This window comes from Penicillium concentricum (genome assembly GCF_028827145.1).
Source record: "Penicillium concentricum strain IBT 3081 chromosome Unknown utg000002l_segment0_segment0, whole genome shotgun sequence".
NCBI classification, from domain to species: Eukaryota; Fungi; Ascomycota; class Eurotiomycetes; order Eurotiales; family Aspergillaceae; genus Penicillium; species Penicillium concentricum.
The window spans coordinates 7,132,627-7,151,085 of record NW_026622755.1 but is presented as its reverse complement, the minus strand read 5'-3'; the positions used below and the strand labels follow the sequence as shown (position 1 = coordinate 7,151,085).

At 46.9% G+C, this 18,459-nt stretch overlaps 10 protein-coding genes across 10 annotated transcripts; 5 read left to right on the top strand and 5 right to left on the bottom strand.

Moving 5' to 3' along the window:
* Positions 1-295: 295 nt before the first annotated feature.
* Positions 296-1,707, top strand: N7517_006428 (uncharacterized protein; the record flags this gene model as incomplete). The annotated part of the gene is given in 5 exon segments (XM_056724158.1): positions 296-499; positions 516-591; positions 621-715; positions 771-1,156; positions 1,224-1,707. The coding sequence occupies 5 exon segments, from the start codon at positions 296-298 to the stop codon at positions 1,705-1,707; spliced, it is 1,245 nt and encodes a 414-aa protein (XP_056580408.1).
* A 1,449-nt stretch (positions 1,708-3,156) lies between these two features.
* Positions 3,157-3,393, top strand: N7517_006427 (uncharacterized protein; the record flags this gene model as incomplete). Its single annotated transcript, XM_056724157.1, has 1 exon — positions 3,157-3,393. The coding sequence occupies one exon, from the start codon at positions 3,157-3,159 to the stop codon at positions 3,391-3,393; it is 237 nt and encodes a 78-aa protein (XP_056580407.1).
* A 633-nt stretch (positions 3,394-4,026) lies between these two features.
* Positions 4,027-6,138, top strand: N7517_006426 (uncharacterized protein; the record flags this gene model as incomplete). Its single annotated transcript, XM_056724156.1, has 4 exons — positions 4,027-4,281; positions 4,362-4,626; positions 4,765-5,420; positions 5,452-6,138. The coding sequence occupies 4 exons, from the start codon at positions 4,027-4,029 to the stop codon at positions 6,136-6,138; spliced, it is 1,863 nt and encodes a 620-aa protein (XP_056580406.1).
* A 412-nt stretch (positions 6,139-6,550) lies between these two features.
* On the bottom strand, positions 6,551-6,956 carry N7517_006425 (uncharacterized protein; the record flags this gene model as incomplete). Its single annotated transcript, XM_056724155.1, has 2 exons — positions 6,551-6,876; positions 6,947-6,956. The coding sequence occupies 2 exons, from the start codon at positions 6,954-6,956 to the stop codon at positions 6,551-6,553; spliced, it is 336 nt and encodes a 111-aa protein (XP_056580405.1).
* Positions 6,957-7,057: 101 nt separating this feature from the next.
* On the bottom strand, positions 7,058-7,586 carry N7517_006424 (uncharacterized protein; the record flags this gene model as incomplete). Its single annotated transcript, XM_056724154.1, has 2 exons — positions 7,058-7,173; positions 7,235-7,586. 2 exons carry the CDS (start codon positions 7,584-7,586, stop codon positions 7,058-7,060), a joined length of 468 nt encoding a protein of 155 aa, XP_056580404.1.
* Positions 7,587-8,261: 675 nt separating this feature from the next.
* Positions 8,262-9,909, bottom strand: N7517_006423 (Winged helix-turn-helix transcription repressor DNA-binding; the record flags this gene model as incomplete). Its single annotated transcript, XM_056724153.1, has 6 exons — positions 8,262-8,318; positions 8,370-8,456; positions 8,506-8,670; positions 8,724-8,987; positions 9,036-9,814; positions 9,867-9,909. The coding sequence occupies 6 exons, from the start codon at positions 9,907-9,909 to the stop codon at positions 8,262-8,264; spliced, it is 1,395 nt and encodes a 464-aa protein (XP_056580403.1).
* A 215-nt stretch (positions 9,910-10,124) lies between these two features.
* N7517_006422 (uncharacterized protein) lies at positions 10,125-13,091 on the top strand (the record flags this gene model as incomplete). Its single annotated transcript, XM_056724152.1, has 9 exons — positions 10,125-10,248; positions 10,296-10,321; positions 10,385-10,842; positions 10,904-11,095; positions 11,156-11,336; positions 11,362-11,810; positions 11,875-12,430; positions 12,509-12,618; positions 12,674-13,091. The coding sequence occupies 9 exons, from the start codon at positions 10,125-10,127 to the stop codon at positions 13,089-13,091; spliced, it is 2,514 nt and encodes an 837-aa protein (XP_056580402.1).
* Positions 13,092-13,300: 209 nt separating this feature from the next.
* On the bottom strand, positions 13,301-14,647 carry N7517_006421 (TauD/TfdA family dioxygenase; the record flags this gene model as incomplete). The annotated part of the gene is made up of 3 exons (XM_056724151.1): positions 13,301-13,964; positions 14,027-14,292; positions 14,351-14,647. 3 exons carry the CDS (start codon positions 14,645-14,647, stop codon positions 13,301-13,303), a joined length of 1,227 nt encoding a protein of 408 aa, XP_056580401.1.
* A 664-nt stretch (positions 14,648-15,311) lies between these two features.
* On the bottom strand, positions 15,312-16,437 carry N7517_006420 (formate/nitrite transporter family protein; the record flags this gene model as incomplete). The annotated part of the gene is made up of 4 exons (XM_056724150.1): positions 15,312-15,493; positions 15,549-15,905; positions 15,969-16,089; positions 16,159-16,437. The coding sequence occupies 4 exons, from the start codon at positions 16,435-16,437 to the stop codon at positions 15,312-15,314; spliced, it is 939 nt and encodes a 312-aa protein (XP_056580400.1).
* Positions 16,438-17,374: 937 nt separating this feature from the next.
* N7517_006419 (DUF3140 domain-containing protein) lies at positions 17,375-17,758 on the top strand (the record flags this gene model as incomplete). Its single annotated transcript, XM_056724149.1, has 1 exon — positions 17,375-17,758. The coding sequence occupies one exon, from the start codon at positions 17,375-17,377 to the stop codon at positions 17,756-17,758; it is 384 nt and encodes a 127-aa protein (XP_056580399.1).
* Between the last annotated feature and the right edge of the window lie 701 nt (positions 17,759-18,459).

Sequence of the window (18,459 nt, the reverse complement as noted above, 5' to 3'; positions counted from 1 at the left end):
GAATAAGGCCGCTTCTTGACTGAGAGCGCGTTTCTTTGGTGGGGATCGGCGATTGTTCTGCTTTTTTGGCCAAGGCCGATCACCTGTCATGACATTAGTTTGTGAACTAAGGCAATTTGGTTTCATTGTCTGGGCACTATCTTCATGTGGTAAGTGTTTCTCTGCAACGTACTTACGTTGCAGTTTCAGGGGCCATATGATTTGATTCCTTGGCCCATGGGAGAATTTGCGACAGGCATTATCTGATTTAGTTCGATGTTGTGACATTTCTCCCATCAAGTACGCACATATTGATATGAATGCGGACCCGGCCATTCTCGCTCTCTTCGGGCCGGCCCCGTCGAATGTCGACCTCACTGCCAGTGATGTATCAGTGAATAATGGCGTGGTCATTGCAATGCTCTGTCTGGCGGCAGTGTTTGTGATTCTACGTTTTATTGCTCGAATTGTACTTCGAAATGCCTTGATGGCGGATGACTGGGCAATTATTGCCGCATTGGTGAGTTCATCATTAGCCAGTTGGGTTCACATTTACTGACTATATATGCGCAAAGATTTGTATATCTGGCACGACTGCATTAAGTGTCGCAGGTGAGAACTGCAATCCCAGAAAAAAACAGCAGTATTTAACGCAGCAACCAATCTAGGCGGCACTACTGGTTCTGGAAGACATATCTGGGCTGTCAAGCTGGAGGAATTGATGAACCTGTACAGAGTAAGAGAACTCCCTCTAAAAGCACGGTACATTCTTCTAACCCGACCATATTTAGCTCCTATTCTCCTACACATTTATTTATGCCGCGGCATGCACTTGTACCAGACTCTCGATACTTGCTTTCTATAGGCGAGTCTTTTCCCCATTGGAACAGTCGTTGAAAGTGGCGCTCATTTGTGGCTTGTTCTTCACAATATCGTATCCTATCATTATTTGGGTAACCATGGGAAATGCTTGTCAACCAGTGTCCCACTTTTGGACTCAATTCAGCGACACGAAGGGGAAATGCATCAACGTCAACCAATTCTTTCTCGCATTAGGCATTCTTAACATGCTGAATGACTTCATCATTCTGATAATCCCTTTTCCGCGAATCTCCCAGCTCCAAATGACCCTGCGGAAGAAACTAGCAATCTGTGGCATTATGGCAGTGGGAATATTGTACGTCTCCTCCCTTTTTCTTTCTAAACTTCATTCTATGACCAGAGCTGAACTGTATTTATCACAGTGTGTGTGTTGCCAGCATCGTGCGAATCCATTTTCTCTCGGAGTTTATGAAGGCTGCCGATGTCACTTGGCTGATGGGACCTGTATTCATCTGGTCAACCATCGAGCCATCAGTTGCTGTAGTTTGTGCCTGTTTGCCGCATCTTGCACCGCTTGCTCGACTCGCCCATCGCTCAATCTTATCCAGTTTGAATTCACAACGGGCCACTGGTATTTCTTCGGAAACACCGGGAGGACAAAGTGGTTCCGGGCAGGGTCTCCAAAGGGGGAATAAGTTCAACAACCATGGACCAACATTTGACTATGGGTTTGATAAAATGAAGAAGAGGGCAAACGACGATGAAATCGGATTAACGAACTACGTCACTGTCGGTCCCAATGGAGGCATTCATGCTTCAAATGACTCCGTCGAGGATATTGGTCACAATAACTCGATTGCTGTTCATTCAAGCTTTGTCCAGTCGGCCTCACCACGACCTTGGTAGGGGCTTTATGAGATACGTTGCGGACACCCATACATGCAAATTATTCGATAAACAATTACCATAGAAGCGATAAGTTAGACTGGGTTCACTAAAAATATTGACCGATGAATAACATCATGGCGGCATCTTAATACCTGTATGAACGCCCGATGAAGAGCGCTAGGAGACCGTCCAATGCTACATTCCTGTTCGCAGCCTGGGTTGACTAACGGAAACTTCCGCAGAGAATCCTTCTCCTATAGTTACCACCACGTCTGGTTCGTATACTGAATTCGAGTCACACATCATCTCCGCGGCGATCAAACGTCCGTTGTCTTTAACTGCGTGGATTCAACATCCAACAATAACTGGGCCTAGGGGCCATTGCGACAAAGCAACCTTCCTTGGAACATGCTCTTATGTCAGGGAAAAACCAATCAAGATACCCGGTAGACGTGTGGACAGAGGTCCAAGGTTTAGCGACGAATATTAAGACTAGACCTCCGCAAAGCTCATAAAGCCCAAGGCCTAACCCAACCCAACCCACTAAATGGTTGGGCTTTGGGCCTATCCTCGGGCCCACCGGGCCCACGATTGGGGCCCAAATCCCATAATAAGCACTAAACAATACAAACATTCTAAGAAACGTGACTTTTTTATTTACCTTGTGTTCAGACCCCGTTTTTAGCCCTTAGATTAGGGTAAAGTTTTTTTATTTTAATTAATACGTTATTAATGACTAGTTAAATTTATATATTACGTTTAAACACGCGAAAAAACGCGTTCTTTAGATAAGTCTTAAATTATAGAAGTTCACGTATAAAGTGCTAGACTCTCGTATAAATCCCAAATATATAACTATCTATCATAACTAACTAGTAGAAGGGTCAGAATACAACGATTACAAGATGCTAGTTGAACCCCCTAAATGGGCTTTGCGGAGGTCTAATTAAAACTACAGTCGGCATTTAGCGGCCAAGCTCCCAAGGCTTGCATCAAGCGCTGTCAGAAATTGCCGTTCATGCATGGTTATGCAGGCAATCAAAATTCAAGGGTAAATGTGTCGGCACAAAGGGACTTTTGTGAATGCTGGAGCCTAGAGATTGCGACAGATATACGTGGAGAGCGCACATGCCGACTTCCAGTTTCTCAGCGCCGTCCGACTCCTATTCAATGGGTTTTATGGATGTCACCTTGGTCTGACTCAGTTTCTGATATCCGATTTGTTAACGAAAACCGGTTATATCTGGACTAGAATCTGCCTGCCTAGGTGGCCACCGGAGTTTTTTTTATTTCCGATCCCATACAAAGCTGGCTACCTCTAGATTAATACATAGGTATCTCCCTGTCCGCCAGACTCGTCAGAACCAGCAATCCTTCTGCCAAGCCGATTACCTCCGACTTCGAAAGCGAGCCTCAACTATCAGAAAGCTATAACGACTTGAAGACCGTCGACCGATTTTACTAATCATGACCGTCATCTATCTGCAATTTCCACAGAGCCCCGCTCCCGAGCAATGCATCACCTTCGTCACCGAAGCCCTTCAAAAGATCAACCCCGACCTCAGCGAGTCCAAGCGAACTGAAGATAGCATTACCTTCACTTCTACCGATCATGATGTCGACATCTACGGTGATATATTCAAATTGTGGCTGGATTCAGAGCCTCCGGTTATAGATACCTGGCGAATGGTGTCACACGGTTGACCGTCGCCTTGGGTCCCCTCGTACTAGCCGGGCCTGTCTCCTCCTATCCAATAGCGTCTTCGATCTGCAGTCCAGCTACACTTTCACCTGATGCTACCCAAGCAAGTCCCACCGCGACCAGGGCAATACCTCGAAAGGCGGTCGTGGTTCGAAGGGTTGCACGCCTATTGATGCGAGGAGCTGCTATCGATATTCCTTTAACGGCGGGTGATAGTTCAAGCTATGCTTTTGGAGTAGTTGATAGTGCTGTGGTGGTGCAGATACCAGCCTGAATGGTGGCTCGGTTCTTTTGTCTTGGGGTTGATAATACGGGTGGCTTTTCGATCGTTCTGCGGGGACGGATAGTGAGCTAAGAGATGGATGACACCATGTCGTACCTGGCTTTGTGTACTGTACTTGGTTAAGGCACTTGAGACACTTGGGATGAAGATAGCCAGATAACGGGTGCCTTGGACATGAGACACGTCCATGGATTCCTACAAACTGAGCTTGTTCACCGCTCTTTTGAAACAGTGCAAATTGGCTCAGGAGAAGTTCATTCTTTGTGTCTCTTGTTTATGTACCCTTGCCTACCTACGGATTCGCTGCTTTTCTTTCCTCTCGTACTACACCAGAGATTGCTTGCCGAGGACCATGGAGCAATATCTCTTAGCAAACGTATCACGATATCAGTCTCTGGTGCAGCGTTTTCAACCACAGCGACCGACCACAACTGAGAATAAAGACGTGGCCGACTGCTCGAACATTGTTGTGGCCATCCGGATACGGCCTATATTGGATCACGAGATATTATCCGGTCAGGTCCCCGCTATTTTCCCTCGCAGCGAAAGTGGAGTAGTGGATCTTCATGAATTGAAGAGAGTGATCAGAGGCCAACCTACCTTAAATGTTAGTGGACACAGTTCGGCTTCAGACCCCTGAAAGGACAAGGGAAAAGAGGAACACTAAACCTAATCACATCTTCCTAGTCATCTGCATTCCGAGTTGGTAATGTGTTCGGTGCCGATTGCCCTACAAAGACACTTTATACAAATCTGCTTCAACCACTTCTCCCGTCAGTATGGGAAGGAGGCGTAGGTACACTGTTTGCCTTTGGACAAACAGGCTCGGGCAAAACCCATACTATCAGCGGGTTGGAACGACTGCTCGCCGAGACTTTGTTTGATGGGGCTTGGACGACTCAGCGGAAGCTATATGTTTCCATGTTCGAGCTTGCCGGGAACTCTGCATATGGTAAGTAATCTATAAGGCGACTCGAATTTCCTACTTGCATACCCTTTCGCATTCCAGAAGAAAAGGGAGCACAATGTCAATGGCATGAAATTCATGTAGTACATTATGCTGACCTTCATTCGCGATCAGACCTTTTAGCCTCACGTGCACCGTTCTCGATCCTCGAAGATTCGTTTGGCAATACACAGCTTGTTGGGGCCCAGGAACTATCAATCAAGAGCAAGTCTGAATTTTTAGAACTGATTGAAAACGCCACATCATTTCGACAAACTGCCGGTACAGAGAAAAACGACGGATCGTCACGTTCTCACGCAATTTGCCGTATTAGAGCCGCAAACGTATCACCAGGAATTTCGGAAGATGGCATCCTCTACTTGATTGACCTCGCAGGTTCAGAGGCAGCAAGGGACCTGGCCAATCACAGCGCTGACCGCTTGAAAGAGACCCGTGAGATCAATATCAGTCTCTCTATACTCAAAGATTGCATAAGAGGCATAGCAAGCACTACCGGAACTGTGAAAAAGGGTCAAAAAGGACCGTACATTCCATTTCGTCAGAGCACATTGACCAAGGTCTTGAAGCATGTGTTTGACCCGTCTGGTATTCGAAATTCCAAGACTGCCGTATTAGCCTGCATCAACCCAAGCTTTTTGGACACACCGGCAACCAAAAATACTCTTCGTTATGCTCATATGCTTTGTTCGACTGAAATCAAATATCAGGCGGCGGAGCATAGTCCCGCGATACCAAAATCATGGAGTAACAAGTTTATTCGAAGTTATATCACCAAAGAGGTAAGTTATGCTTTTCAGATGTCAGTCATAGCTCCACCAGGCTGTCATATTAACATGTGAAAAGTCGGGCAATCCCGTGATTTCACCCTCTATTCTCGCACCGCACGAGTCGGGCGCTCAGCTTTTAGCTATCCCGTTGAACAAATTCATCGCCCGCTGCCTCCGTACTAAGGGTGTGACGGAGAGCCAAGCTAAAGCATTTCATGCTAAGCTTTGGCGTCTGCATATTGACTCCACACGCGCCTCCGGAGTAGGGCACAAGGGAGAAATCGATACAATCGAGCAAGTCCCTATTTCCGGGGAAAGCGTGCTATCCGTGACTCGTATTTCCACCCGTGACTTGATGTCTGAGGGGGACCTGCGGACATTCAAAGACCGCATTCGACCGGGTATGGTGGTTCGTTGTAATGCGGCGGCGAACTTTCCTGGGTCTTCGTCTCAGGAGAAACTGGTCATGATTCTGTGTCCTCAGAATGTCGTTGGAAAGAACATGAAAGATGCTCTTGGCAATGAGGTTAACCCGAGTTATTGTTTAGAGAAGACAGAACTCACAGGAATCACTCATCAGCGATATCTATGTGCTTTAGTTTTGTCGGGGGGGTTGGCAGACTCATACGAGGTCAGTATCTGGCGCCAAATTGTTGTGGACTTGAGCTCTATGGAGACAGAAGTCTCACTCGAGTATGACCCGGCCACGAGATACTATCATATCTGTTAATTTTCCCTCAGAGTTCGACTTGCATGTTTCCTTGATAGATCCTGACTTCGTCCTTGCGCAGGGGGCAGATAAAAGCATTTGCGCGCCTTCCGTTCTAATGGACCGCTCCCTTCTCTCTTTCCTTTTTCCCTCTATAGTCAATAACAAAACATTCGATAGACTACGAGGTAATTGATTGAAGCTCCTTTTTCCAGGGGTCATTTGCTCTTTAACTCCCATGCTGTTCCGTATTCACCAAGCTATCTCAATAATGAGAGATTTCCAGTCTATTTGGAGTTTCCAGGTCACTGGCACAATGCGAACGAATAATCCCCTATGTAGGTGTTGTCTTTCTACCCAGTAGTGTGCTTAATTACAAAATAATGCTCCATTCTACCTACTTCAGATAGCTAGCCATCTCAAATCATCAACATCAGCTCGGCTCACTGTAGGCATGTGACCAAGGAACTGGAACCCCAAAGTTCGGACTGCCATCGCTATGCGATCCCAGCAATTGGATCATAGTATACCTGCTATCATCGCAGGCGCCAGAGCTCGATGTAGTGGCATGATACACAACGCAAGTCTGTGAACCATCCGGACTTTGGAAGAATCCATTGCTCCCAGTTCCATAGTTACTATTCGCCGAACCTAGCACACATCCATTTGTCTTAGTCCAGGCACTTGCCTGAGTGGGAGTCGTCTTGCCATCCCAGGCTAGGAGACCAAGACAATAACTCGCAGTCCAGCAATAGGACGCTGAGTATGATATGTATGTGGTCCCTCAAAAATAAAGTGCAGCAGGGGCCTCGTTGACGGGTGTTCCAACCTTCTCCCATGATTCAGTCGGTTGCGAAATGACATAAATGTTCCCCGTTAGAGAGACAAAGTCCGATCCTAGTTTCTGAATACATAGGGATTGGTAAGTCACTCCATGGAATCAGGAAAACAGCAAGTAGTTCTCATAGTCGTTGAAACGAATGACTGAGCCGTCGATCGACCATTCGTTCGTTAACTGTCCGGTGTATGTGTAGTCGTCCCACGGGGAAGTGCCGCCTAATGGACGATCATCAATTCGTGCTTCCAATTTCTGATTGGGTGAAATTGTAGATAGTACCCGTTAAAACGTGTAAGCGCTGTGCATCAAGACTGGCACTCTCCCCGGCAGTGTAATAGATATACCATTTGCCACCAAGATAATGCACTTCCGGGGCCCACACATTGCAGCATCGAGACGAAGTGATTGAAGAGTAAACTACTTTCTTTGTCGCTGTCTTGAGACCTGCCACGGTCGTTGACCGCGATATCTCAACGTCGCTCCAGGTAGTCGTAAGAAGATAGTAATATCCACCGGTATGCACAATAAAGGGGTCACTTCCACTCGGCTTTCGAATAGGATTGGTCCATGCTAACGATAAACTGCAAAAGGCAAGGAAGGCAATGAAAATGGAAACGGCTTTGTTTCTCATCTTGCTGACGAGTTTACCTTGTGTTTTCCTCTGCTGCGAAATGATATCTATGAAGCTTTGACAAGCAGAAGACCACGTCTATTCTGCGTTAGCAAGTTGAACTCAGCACACGATTTGTGGATATTTTCTTAGGCTTATTTCACCTAAGACTTGCCCTGGATTGGTTACCCCGCAAATACCGGAATATCGCGTTGACATTAGGGAAATCCGCCGGAATGTTACGCCCTTGGGATTGCCAAGCTGTACTGCAATTGTATAGCTGTTTCTAGATTGGCGCATCTGTTGGCGATCCAAGGGAGTACTCCGTACTTGGTTCCGAATTAGGGTATTTCGGGTCGAGCGTTTCCATTCTCTTGGATACCGTGACCCATTCTCATACTCTGCCTCGGCCCATGTAGTAAATAACGCAGGGGTTTTGCCTTCATACGAATATCCACTGGTCTAAATGCGTGACATTATGAACCAGGGCGGTGAATAGTGAATGTGGATAGAAATTCAGGAATTGAGGCAATCAACGTTGATATCAAACATGACTATGTCATGTTGAATGAACAACAAGAGCAGATAGCTATAAAGGAGTGTTCAGTGAAAGCGATGTTGAATAGCGATCAAAGTAGGGTACTGTAGAAACGAGATAATGAAAAAGCAACCTTTCGGTGATGCTCTGAAGTGACCTCAATAGTCGTCTCCACGACTGATCACTTCCTTGCCTGATTCTCGTAATAGAATGGTCTAGAAAAGTTAGCATCGCGGGTTACTCTATAATGAACAAGGCCAACATACATGTTCAAACTGCGCGGAATATGATCCTTTAACGTCCATCAGGGGCTCGTAGACTTCAACATAGCCGTTGGACACTAGGCTATTCATCTGTTCACTGTAAGCACACGTTTTCGATGGTAGAACTAGGAGAACTCACACCAGCCAGATACCGTTCGACGCCAAGCCGTTCAAGATAGCGGCGGCAGAAGACAAGTGAGCCAAAATTTTCGTTGATTTTCTGATACAAGGATTTGGCACTGGCAAGATGGGATGTGATCTTTTTTGGTGCGGATGGGTCTTTACCATAACCATAGACCCCAGTCTAAAGAAATGCGTAAGTATGTGACGAGTGCAGACAATGGGGATGAAGCATACTCCTTCAAAGAGATGACCACGACCAGTTGTCCCAAACGTCTCAATGGCAAATATCTCTCCCAGTTCCATCTTAGTGTTGTCATTGTTCTTGACAAATGGTATAGACTTTCCGGCGTGAATGCGATACTGCTCAATATTGTGTCCAGTGATGTTGCGCACTGCCTTGACAGGGAACGTCCGACCATTGATGTCGACCTCGTAGCTTTCCATTGCTTCCTGTATGGCAGCGCTGACATCGCTAATGCGGACATCGACCCCGGCATTCTAGGACTCGTTAGCGGTAAGTCGAGCATAAAAACGAAGATTGGGTACCTTGATGCCGGTATTGGTCGCATCCTTGACAGCAGCAAGCAGATTGTCGTAGGTTGGATCAAAGGACATTGTGAAAGCACTGTCAACAATCCAGCCGTTTATATGAACGCCAAAATCGACTTTCATGACGTCGCTCGCGTCGAGGACCACATCCTTTTGGCCTGGGTTTGGCGTATAGTGTGCAACACAATTGTTCAGTGACAGGCCCGTGGGGAAGCCCATTCCTGATACGAGACCTTGGCCAGTCTCAAGGCCGGTATTGTCGAGCAACGCTCTAACACCATCCTCGATTTCCACAGCAATCTCCGTGAGGGTCTGGCCCGGGCGCACGCTCTCTTGCGTCCAGCGTCGGACTTGACGGTGTATCTCCGCGGCCTTCCGATAGTCATTCAAGAAGGTGTCATCTTCTATGTGATGACGGGCCTGGTGTCGGACTTCCTCGGCGGTTGTTCGGGCCGTATTTTCGACCACAGACTCATAGATTTGAGATTCGCCATGTGGATATTGCCGATCAGGGAAGAGATCGGCAAGAGGAACCCGCGGTGGTGAAGATTGTTTCAACACAGAAGACTTCTTCTTAGTCCTTTTGCGCTTTTTCTTCGTATTTGTTGAGGGTGCAGTTTGCGTAATCACCAAGGTAGGGGTGCAGGGGGTATTGTCGCCGTCGGCATCGTCGTCTGCATCTCCTTCTCCAAGTGTGCCATCACCATCACGGGACCAATGGGCTCCCCGTGGTTCTCCACCAGTGGCATTCGCTTTTGTTGAGCTGGGAGGAGCATCTGCCAAATGTCAGCCAACTACATGGATCAAGTCTATTGCTGTGTAACCTACTACCACCTCCCTCGTTGTCATTCTCGGCTGTCTTGGAGCCCATGTCGACATGAGTAACTCGATAATGAACTGTACGGATTATGTTAGAAGTAAGAAAAGTTCGTGTTTTCGGTCTTGGCCTAAGTTTAGATTGTATGTTTGCTGCGTTTGTTGTGTTTGCTCTGTTTGGATACCTTTGTTGTCTGCCTCCAAATCCTCGACGCTAAACCTTTATAGGATTAGGCCTTCCCCACATTTTCTGGGATCTCGTCATTCGACATGCATATCCCGCCATACATTAGCCGACCAACCGATGGTCCGAAATGTCCTCTCAATGTTCATGACACTATTGACTCCATCATTGGCATGGGTTCGAATAAAAAGACATCGCGATCACGGTTTGGTAAGTCTTGCTCTAAACAGAAATGGTCACTCCGCTAATATATGCAGGTTGTCGCACCTGTCGTGCCCGAAAAGTGAGAAGTTATCTCTCCTCCAGGTGATGTGGTATTCTAAAGTATGCAATCGTAATCTCACAGGTGAAATGTGACGAAACACCTGGCGAATGCGGCAACTGTGCTCGATTACGACTAGTCTGTTCCGGCTACACCACGCCGCTGAGGTCTCAAACAACCAGGAGTGAAGTAGATCAGGAAGATTCCGTGAGAGGAAAAAGGACATTTCGTTCTTGCATAGCATGTCGTACTTCGAAGACCAAATGCTCTGGTGAGCGACCATGCCAACGATGCCGTTGGAAATGTTCAACCGAATGTGTTTACGCCGAGTCTACACAGCCTACTTGGGTGCGCAGAGTCAACGTGAATCCGACAGGCAACGAGGACTCCTCTCCATCTTTACCTCCCATGCCTGAACCATCTTTTGAGCAGACACCGTCTAGGCGGGACAATCTGCCTAGTTTAATGGAGACACCGCCTATATCACAACAGGCTTTTCCCTTGGTGGAAACCACCGGGAGTTCATTATCTCCACTTGACTGGTGAGCTAACCAGTCTTTCGCTAATTAATCAATCTGTTGCATTTGTGCTCACTAGCTGCAGGCTGTCTACTCATTACCTCCCCAACTCATCGAGAATCGCGATGCTAGTCGAAGAGTATTTTAACAACATCCACCCTCTGCGCGCCTTTGCTTTTATGCACAAACCTTCTTTCCTACAGCGATTGGACGGAGAGCTTTCAAAGAATTACCATAATAATGCTCTTTTACATGTGATATGTGCATTAGGAGCCCAGTAAGCCCAACCAACTCAGGTAGTGGAAACAAAATCCGATCAGCTCATCTCTATTTGAAGGTTTTATGCTCTGTCTTACAGCGTGACCACAGCTCAACTTGAGCCCAAATTGGTCCTTCTTGCTGGCACACAATGGGCCAAAATTGCCCAACGACTCATTCTTGAGACCATAGATCGTGTCACCATTGAAAGTCTAATGGTGCGCACCCTGATTGAAAACCTAGCCTACTTCTATGATGTGGTACAGTCACTAACAGTCTAGCAAGGCGACCGTTTTGCTTCATGATTATGCGGTTCGATTGGGGAACTTTGCAAACGCTTTCATGTTAAGTGGACTCACCACACGAATGACCCAGGCGCTACAGATCAATCTCGAATACAACACCGACATCCTCTGCCAAGATACCGATAACGGCCTCCCAGTTACAGCAAAAGAGTCGCGTCGGCGGTTGATGTGGAGCTGCTATATCATGGATGCGCTTGTTGGCAGCGGGGTAGACCAGCTGATGTTGATGGATGAAAGAGACATCAAGATTCAACTTCCATGCAACGAGCGCAACTTCACTCAGCAAGTCCCCTGCCTCACAGAAACTTTATATCCTGGGAGTTGGCTTAAAATCCTACCGGAAGATATAGATACAAAGACTCTATTGCCTAACATGGGCATAATGGCATATTTCATTCGACAGATCTCAATCCGGAAAAGGGTTCTAAGGTATTTGCAGGACAAGATTTGCACCCCATTTCCCTATCCTTTTTTGAGACTAACGTTGAATAAGATATATCAAGCATTTAGGTGAAGCCATGGTCCCGTGGGACCCTGCGTCGGAATTTTCGCATTTAGATTCAGATTGCCGGGCATGGTATGATTCTCTACCAGCAAGTCTACAATTCACACCCGATGCAATGTACATTCGCAAAGACACGTCCCAGTTGGGCGCCCTGTGTTTGCTCCATTGCACGCACTATCAAACTATTTGTGACCTATATCGATTAGGGGCCCCTGCGCTTTACAAACTCCGAGCCGCTTTTGACTTCCCTCCTGAACAGGGGGAATTTCTTCGGCATCTGCAACAAGTTCTCTTTGACTCAGCTCGGGCTTTGGCGACCATCATTGGTCAGACGGCTGCGCATGGTCCTCAAATGTTGTCAGACTCCTGGCTTCCTACCATCGCATATGACAGCAGCCGGATCATGGTATATCATTTGACTCACATCCTAGATCCGCGTTCACAGAATGCAAAAGCTCTGGTACTGGCTGCAATTCCTCTGCTACGCAGCAACATCAACGCGCTAAAGCTAATGGGATCACTCAATGCAATCGCCAGTTCACTTGTTAGTCCCCATTGCTTTTTTCACGGCCCCCAATTTGAATCCGATCCTGGATTGCTGATTCATTGTTCCGTGTACCAGTCATCCGCAGCAGAAACCATGCTTGCTCGTTCTGGCATTGAGTCCGAGGTGGTCACCCGGAACATCATACCCGATGACCCGTATCAGTCAGCCGAGGAGGAAGACACGAGGTATATTTGACTGTTTTTTTGGAGACGGTCTTCATTTGCTAAGTTTTAAATTCAGTGACGACCATCGGAAACCTCCGGTTCAAAGTGCGCCGGATTACGTCCTCAATCCGCTCACTATTTTCCGAATGGCACGCAAATCTATACCAGAGCGACATGCCCCCGAAAAAGCGGGCAACACGTCCGCATCTAATAGTGTGCTCCCCGAAAGTAGCGTCGATATTGATCATTCCCCTTGCGAAATTGTTAGCGATACCGGGGCAGACAATGGTACAGCTGAGTTAGAAGTTGAGCAGCCTAGTCTTGAGGAGCTACAAAGTTTATTCATGTCTGATCTTGGGTGGGCGTGGCAGCCCGCAGACACGGCAGTTGGATCAGGAACTGAGGGAGGTGGCCTACTGCCATGGGCAGGTGGATATCCCACCACTCAGCCACAACCATGGTTACCTGTGTTTCCATTTCCCCGGCAAACCTGAATGATCCTGAGGTAGATTCTGCGTCGTGTCTGGTTCTTATTTATTATATCCCTGTCATAATCTCCTTAGTCTGGCCATACAAAGCGCTTTTTCATCATTACTTCAACACCGGATTTGGTTTCGTAGCATTGAAGTCATATGCCTTGCAATAGTATGTACAATTTTATGCTCATGATGTTTTAGTAGAATTGGTACAACGATATACACGTTCACTCCGCATCCAAGGGACAGACAGGAGGAGTGTCATTAACCTGGATACCTCCGCGTTTCTTCTCCAAAGAATCATGGTACGGAAGCTTCCATCCTCCTTCAGATTCCGGTGCCGACAGCCAAAGTCGCATCAAATGGCGTCGTCGGGCAGGCCGGCCGTCATCATCGATAGCCCCAGCGGGATGATCCGTGTAGGCAGTTCGTGCATGGAAGACATGCGAATTACTCAGGAACTGAATATCACCTGGAGCAAGAATCATGTGTAGCGATAGCTCAGCGCAGGTCTTTTCAAATACCTCCAGTGCGTATTTCTGTTTATCTGACAAAGGGGGTATGCGTGCATCAGGCCCTGAGTTGAAGCGCGCCAAAGATGTCACGTTATTAGGATCGAGTCTTGCGTAGACTCGAGGTGTGGAGCTGCCGTTGTCGTTTTCGAGATAGAACACGCTGCCTCGAATCCAGTTTTCTTCGCCTTCGGATACCTCGCCCTTCCGGTCGAAGTACCAGTTTGGCTCACATAGTGTTTGTGCCACGTCAGGATGTCTCTCCTGTAGTACATTGAATACATGGTGTGTGGATGCGATGTCAGATTCTCCGCCGGAGAGAGATTTGGCGATACACAGGAGTCCAACAATATCGGATCCATCCGTGTGGAAGTATTGACTAGTGAACAAGTTAGCTTTTTGTCTCACATAATCCGACATCCAATATGAATAATTACATACCGAGCATTTGTTCGATAGATTCGAACTCTGTCAGTTTTGGTGGGATCTTCTCCTAAATCCTTGACGTGACCGAGGACATGACCACGGCCATTTTGACTGACGAAGTAGCCTAAGTATGTGCCGAGGCCCATGTACGCTGTTGCACACTTTTGGAGATCCCACTCCAGAACAGGAAGTCCTCTGAAACGGAAGAAACCTTTGCCATTAATCAGATCTTGTCGAAGATTTTCCATCCGCTTAGACAAATTGGGCAAGTGGAAATTTGCCTGTGGAATAATTAGTTTCCATATGTCATGTTCGTCACATTCGCACGGATAATCATACCTTCGATATTCCAGTCAAAGGGGTTCCACTCTGTATAAACTGATCTGTGGCATAGCTTATCTCTGTAACCTCCTCCTCGGTGAATCGATGTGTCCAAAGCTCAGGTTTCTCGCGATAGTCCTCGGCTTTCCACAATGTAGGCCCGGTATGGATCTTCGGGAAATCGGCATAGGGCCGAACTTGTGAATATATAGGGGGGTGTTGGCCGGATGTTTTGAATCCATCTGGGAACACTGAGATTTTGACAGGTCTCTCGAAGGTCTGAACACCAGTAGTTTCCACCAGTCCGGGGGCCATGGTTGAATGTGATTTGATATAATGGAATGATAATAGTAATTTCACTGAAAGTATCTGTTTGCCAGTGCCCCTAAATGTAGAGTTTTATCGAACCTCAAACATGGATTCTGATTGATATATATACTGTCACTCCACATCTCGGAGGTCTGGTGGGATGGAGGTTGCTCGGCTCGTCGCCCCGGGCGGTTTCGGCCTGTCGCTTCAATGCTGGTCTAGCCCCGCCCTCGCGATTTGCTTGGAGATTTGTTTCGCATTTCTCAAGAACAGAGAGGATGCCAGTACAGCACCGTGTATAGCCGTCAAACTCAGAGAAAACCCCAAGCCGATTTGCACTTGGTCAAGTGACAGCCTGAAACCCGATGCTGGTTTATTCCACTGTCACGGCTGGTCGGCTAATAAGCCGAAATATACCAAATCTGGCATCACGCAATATGTATCCATATAATCGCAATTCTTGGCGAATTGAATACATAAGAAATAAGATTGATCGGCGCTGTGTCATATCGGAGTTTGGAGAGTAGGACATCGATGTAGAAATTATATGCTTCGATAAACGCTCCAAACTCCAATTAAGGCTGTGATTAAAAATATCGGAGAATCGATAGATAAATTTTGTATTATAATTCAATTGAGCCTCTCTTCATTAAATCTATTTCCATTAACTCTATTTATTCATATGTGGGTTCTGGGTGTCAAAGTCTGCAGCGGATGCCTCAACGTCCGGTTGCTTAGTGCTTGTTCGATCTGAGCTCAATACTGAGTTCAATGAGCTACTTCGAGTTCTCTTCTCGCCATATAAAGGCAGAGTGTTCAGATCGAGCAGGTACATGTACCAATAGTAAGTTCCTATACTTATCGTCAGGTCGGATGCTCCTAAGCAAATATAGGTGAGGGTACTGACCACAAAATACACCTCCGCCGATGATATTTCCCAACAAGGTCGGAATGATGCCTTTCCAGATGTAGAGGCTAGTCGTAATCTGTGGCGCTCCCAGCCAGATACCCAATGGAATGAATGTCATGTTTGCAACGACGTGGTCGAAGCCGAGGGAGACAAACGCAAAGGTTGGCAACCAGATTCCAATAACCTTGGATGCCAGATCGCGACCTTGGATACCAAAGAAGCAAGCTAAACATACTAGCCAGTTGCATCCAATGCCACGCAGGAATATCATTTGGAAGTCAGGGGTGACCTGCTTTTTTGTAGCGAACGAAATGACGGCGGACTTGAACGGCTCTGCGGAAAAGGTATTTCCATCTAGAAGTCCAACATTAGTCACATTGGCTTACAGCAATAGGGAAGCGAGAGTCAATTGCGTACAGCCGAATATAATAGCCACGACAAATAAGGATCCGGCAAGGTTGCCGAGGAATGTCACAGCCCAGTGGAGCAACATTCTTGACCAAGACAAGCGCCGATGGAGCGCAGCAACCGAAGTAAACTAGTACGCACGTTAGCCACTTGACGATCCCAATCATGTTCATTATGTCTGTTTCGCCGGTAGTCATACCATAAAGGATCCAGTGCAAAGATCTGCACCTGTTAAGAGGATCATACACAGACCGTAAGGAAACACCAAGGCGCTGATTGTCCGCATCAAACCTGGGGCATTCTCTTGAAACCAGGGTGTGGCATTGGTACTAAGAGTAGTCCCGCAGGCGAATGCAAGTATACAGCCAGCTGATACTGCACTAAAAAACACCTTGTCCAGTCGCATATGCCCCTTATGTGCGCCTAGTTTTGAAACGGCCTCAACCACCTCTTGGGGAGAGAGCGCATCGAAAGTCATTTTTATCAGAAGACAATGGCACTCCGTTGGAGATGTTATTGGATCAATTGGTAGCAATCGTTTTGTGGGCAAAGCAGACATATAAATCTGGAGGGCCAGGAAAATCATAACATTTTGGTCCGAGAATTCCCTTCCTGGTGCAATGGATGCTTATCTCTCACACCTCGGCGGGAATCCTCCCTTGCATGGTTGCTTGCAAATAGTTCCGGCATCCTTATTATGATTGAGCTCAGATAAGAGTTTAAGCTTGTTGACCGAATGACTGACTAGCGAGCAAATTCACACTGCGAAAATTCGTCGAGTCAAAAGAGAATGAGTTATCAAAATTGAAGGTCTTGGCAAGATAAGGATGTGGTGTTGAGATCCTACATCTCCGCGGATCTACCCTGTGTTGCTAATTGTCAATGCTACTGCTGATAGGTCCCGTGACCTCAGCCAGTCTATCTTGTCGTAGTTCTATAGATAGTTCTTGTATCCTTACCAGTGCACTTGACATTTTTAGATCGTACTTTATAGTAGTTCTAGATCTCTCTCGTCTTGGGTGCGAGATGCGTGCTACATACTCCGTACTATATTGTGCATAAGGTAGTTACTTAGGGACTAGCCTTTCATGGTTATTTCAGGCCTCCAGGATGTCCACGGGAACCACCCGGGGAGCCTCCCAAGGTTGTCATCGTGACATAGCAACCTTGGAATACCTTTCCCTATGTGCTTCCGCCGCTATGACGTCAAATTCAGCTTTGCAAACACTTCTATAAAAGCGAAATCAAGTCGCAACCAACGGGAAATCCAAGATTCAATTCTCATCAGGATAGTTCCACAGTTGAAACAATGAAGGACAGAGACACCTTGATTGAGTACTTTCCCCTTAAACAGGCAGACTTGATAAACAATATCGGTTGACAATCTAACCAGCGAGTTCAACAATCTCGTAAACATGAGTCCAACTGAGCTTCGCGGTTGGCTCGAAGAAGAGCAATCACAGACATCGGGTTGGGTGAGCAGTTCAGGGGAGACTATTGGTCATGAAAGGTCAGTCAGTACTCCATCCATTGGTCGCCCTCGGTCGGAGAATTCCAGCGCCTGGCAAATAGAAACGAGAGCTAAAGATGGTGATAGTGGCCGACGGATTGTGCGGATCCTCGAGCACAATCCCACTGCGAACCCGTCCGACTATAGCGATCAAGACATTGACCACATGCGTCGCGTGGTCTCATACTGCAAGCGCCATCTAGCACAAGAGGAGCAAGCCAAGCACGACACAAGTAGCAAGAGTTATCGATCGCTCAAAAACTGGGGTCATGATGCACTCAAAGAGTAGCGTCTAGTAGTCGTCGGGCATTCTCGAAATATCGCATGTATCAACGTGGTGAAATCGAGAAATGTTCGGGTTCGTTAGAAGGGAAATGACTATAAATGTTGCGCGGTGGTGCACAGAGTATAATATAGTGAGATAGATGTGAGTACTATGAAGCATTTGCACCAAATGATTGAATCTCGAATGTTGCAATAAATGTGAGACGCGTCTTCTGTTTAGGGACTAGGGAGTATTCACCTTGGCGCTTTAATTCCTCGGTGCCTGTGTGCCTGAAGTGTCATGTGACTCAGGACACAACCTAGTCACATTATCTGCATCTGTCCATGGTTGAACTGACCGGTCAGATAAGATAAGAGCCAGGTCACATGATTTAAGTGGGCCACAGGTTGGGTGAACTGCGTCTTGTAAGGAAATAATGGGGGATCACCGGTCAGCTCAACTGTGGAGACAGAGGTCAGCTGAACTGTATGGCAGCTTGTTCTCGGCAAATTTGACCACTTATGCTTTCTGAGTCACGTTTTTAAGTATTGATCCCTCCTGATAATATGATTTAAAACAAACTCCCCCAAAGTTTGTTCTCGACATTTTCTTGACCGGTCCCAAAATGTAACCAAGACATGGACGAAAAGCATGCGGAGTAAAGAGTAAACAATTAACGAAGCTAAGTAATCAGAATAACCAGGGTTGAATTTCTCTATTCTGGG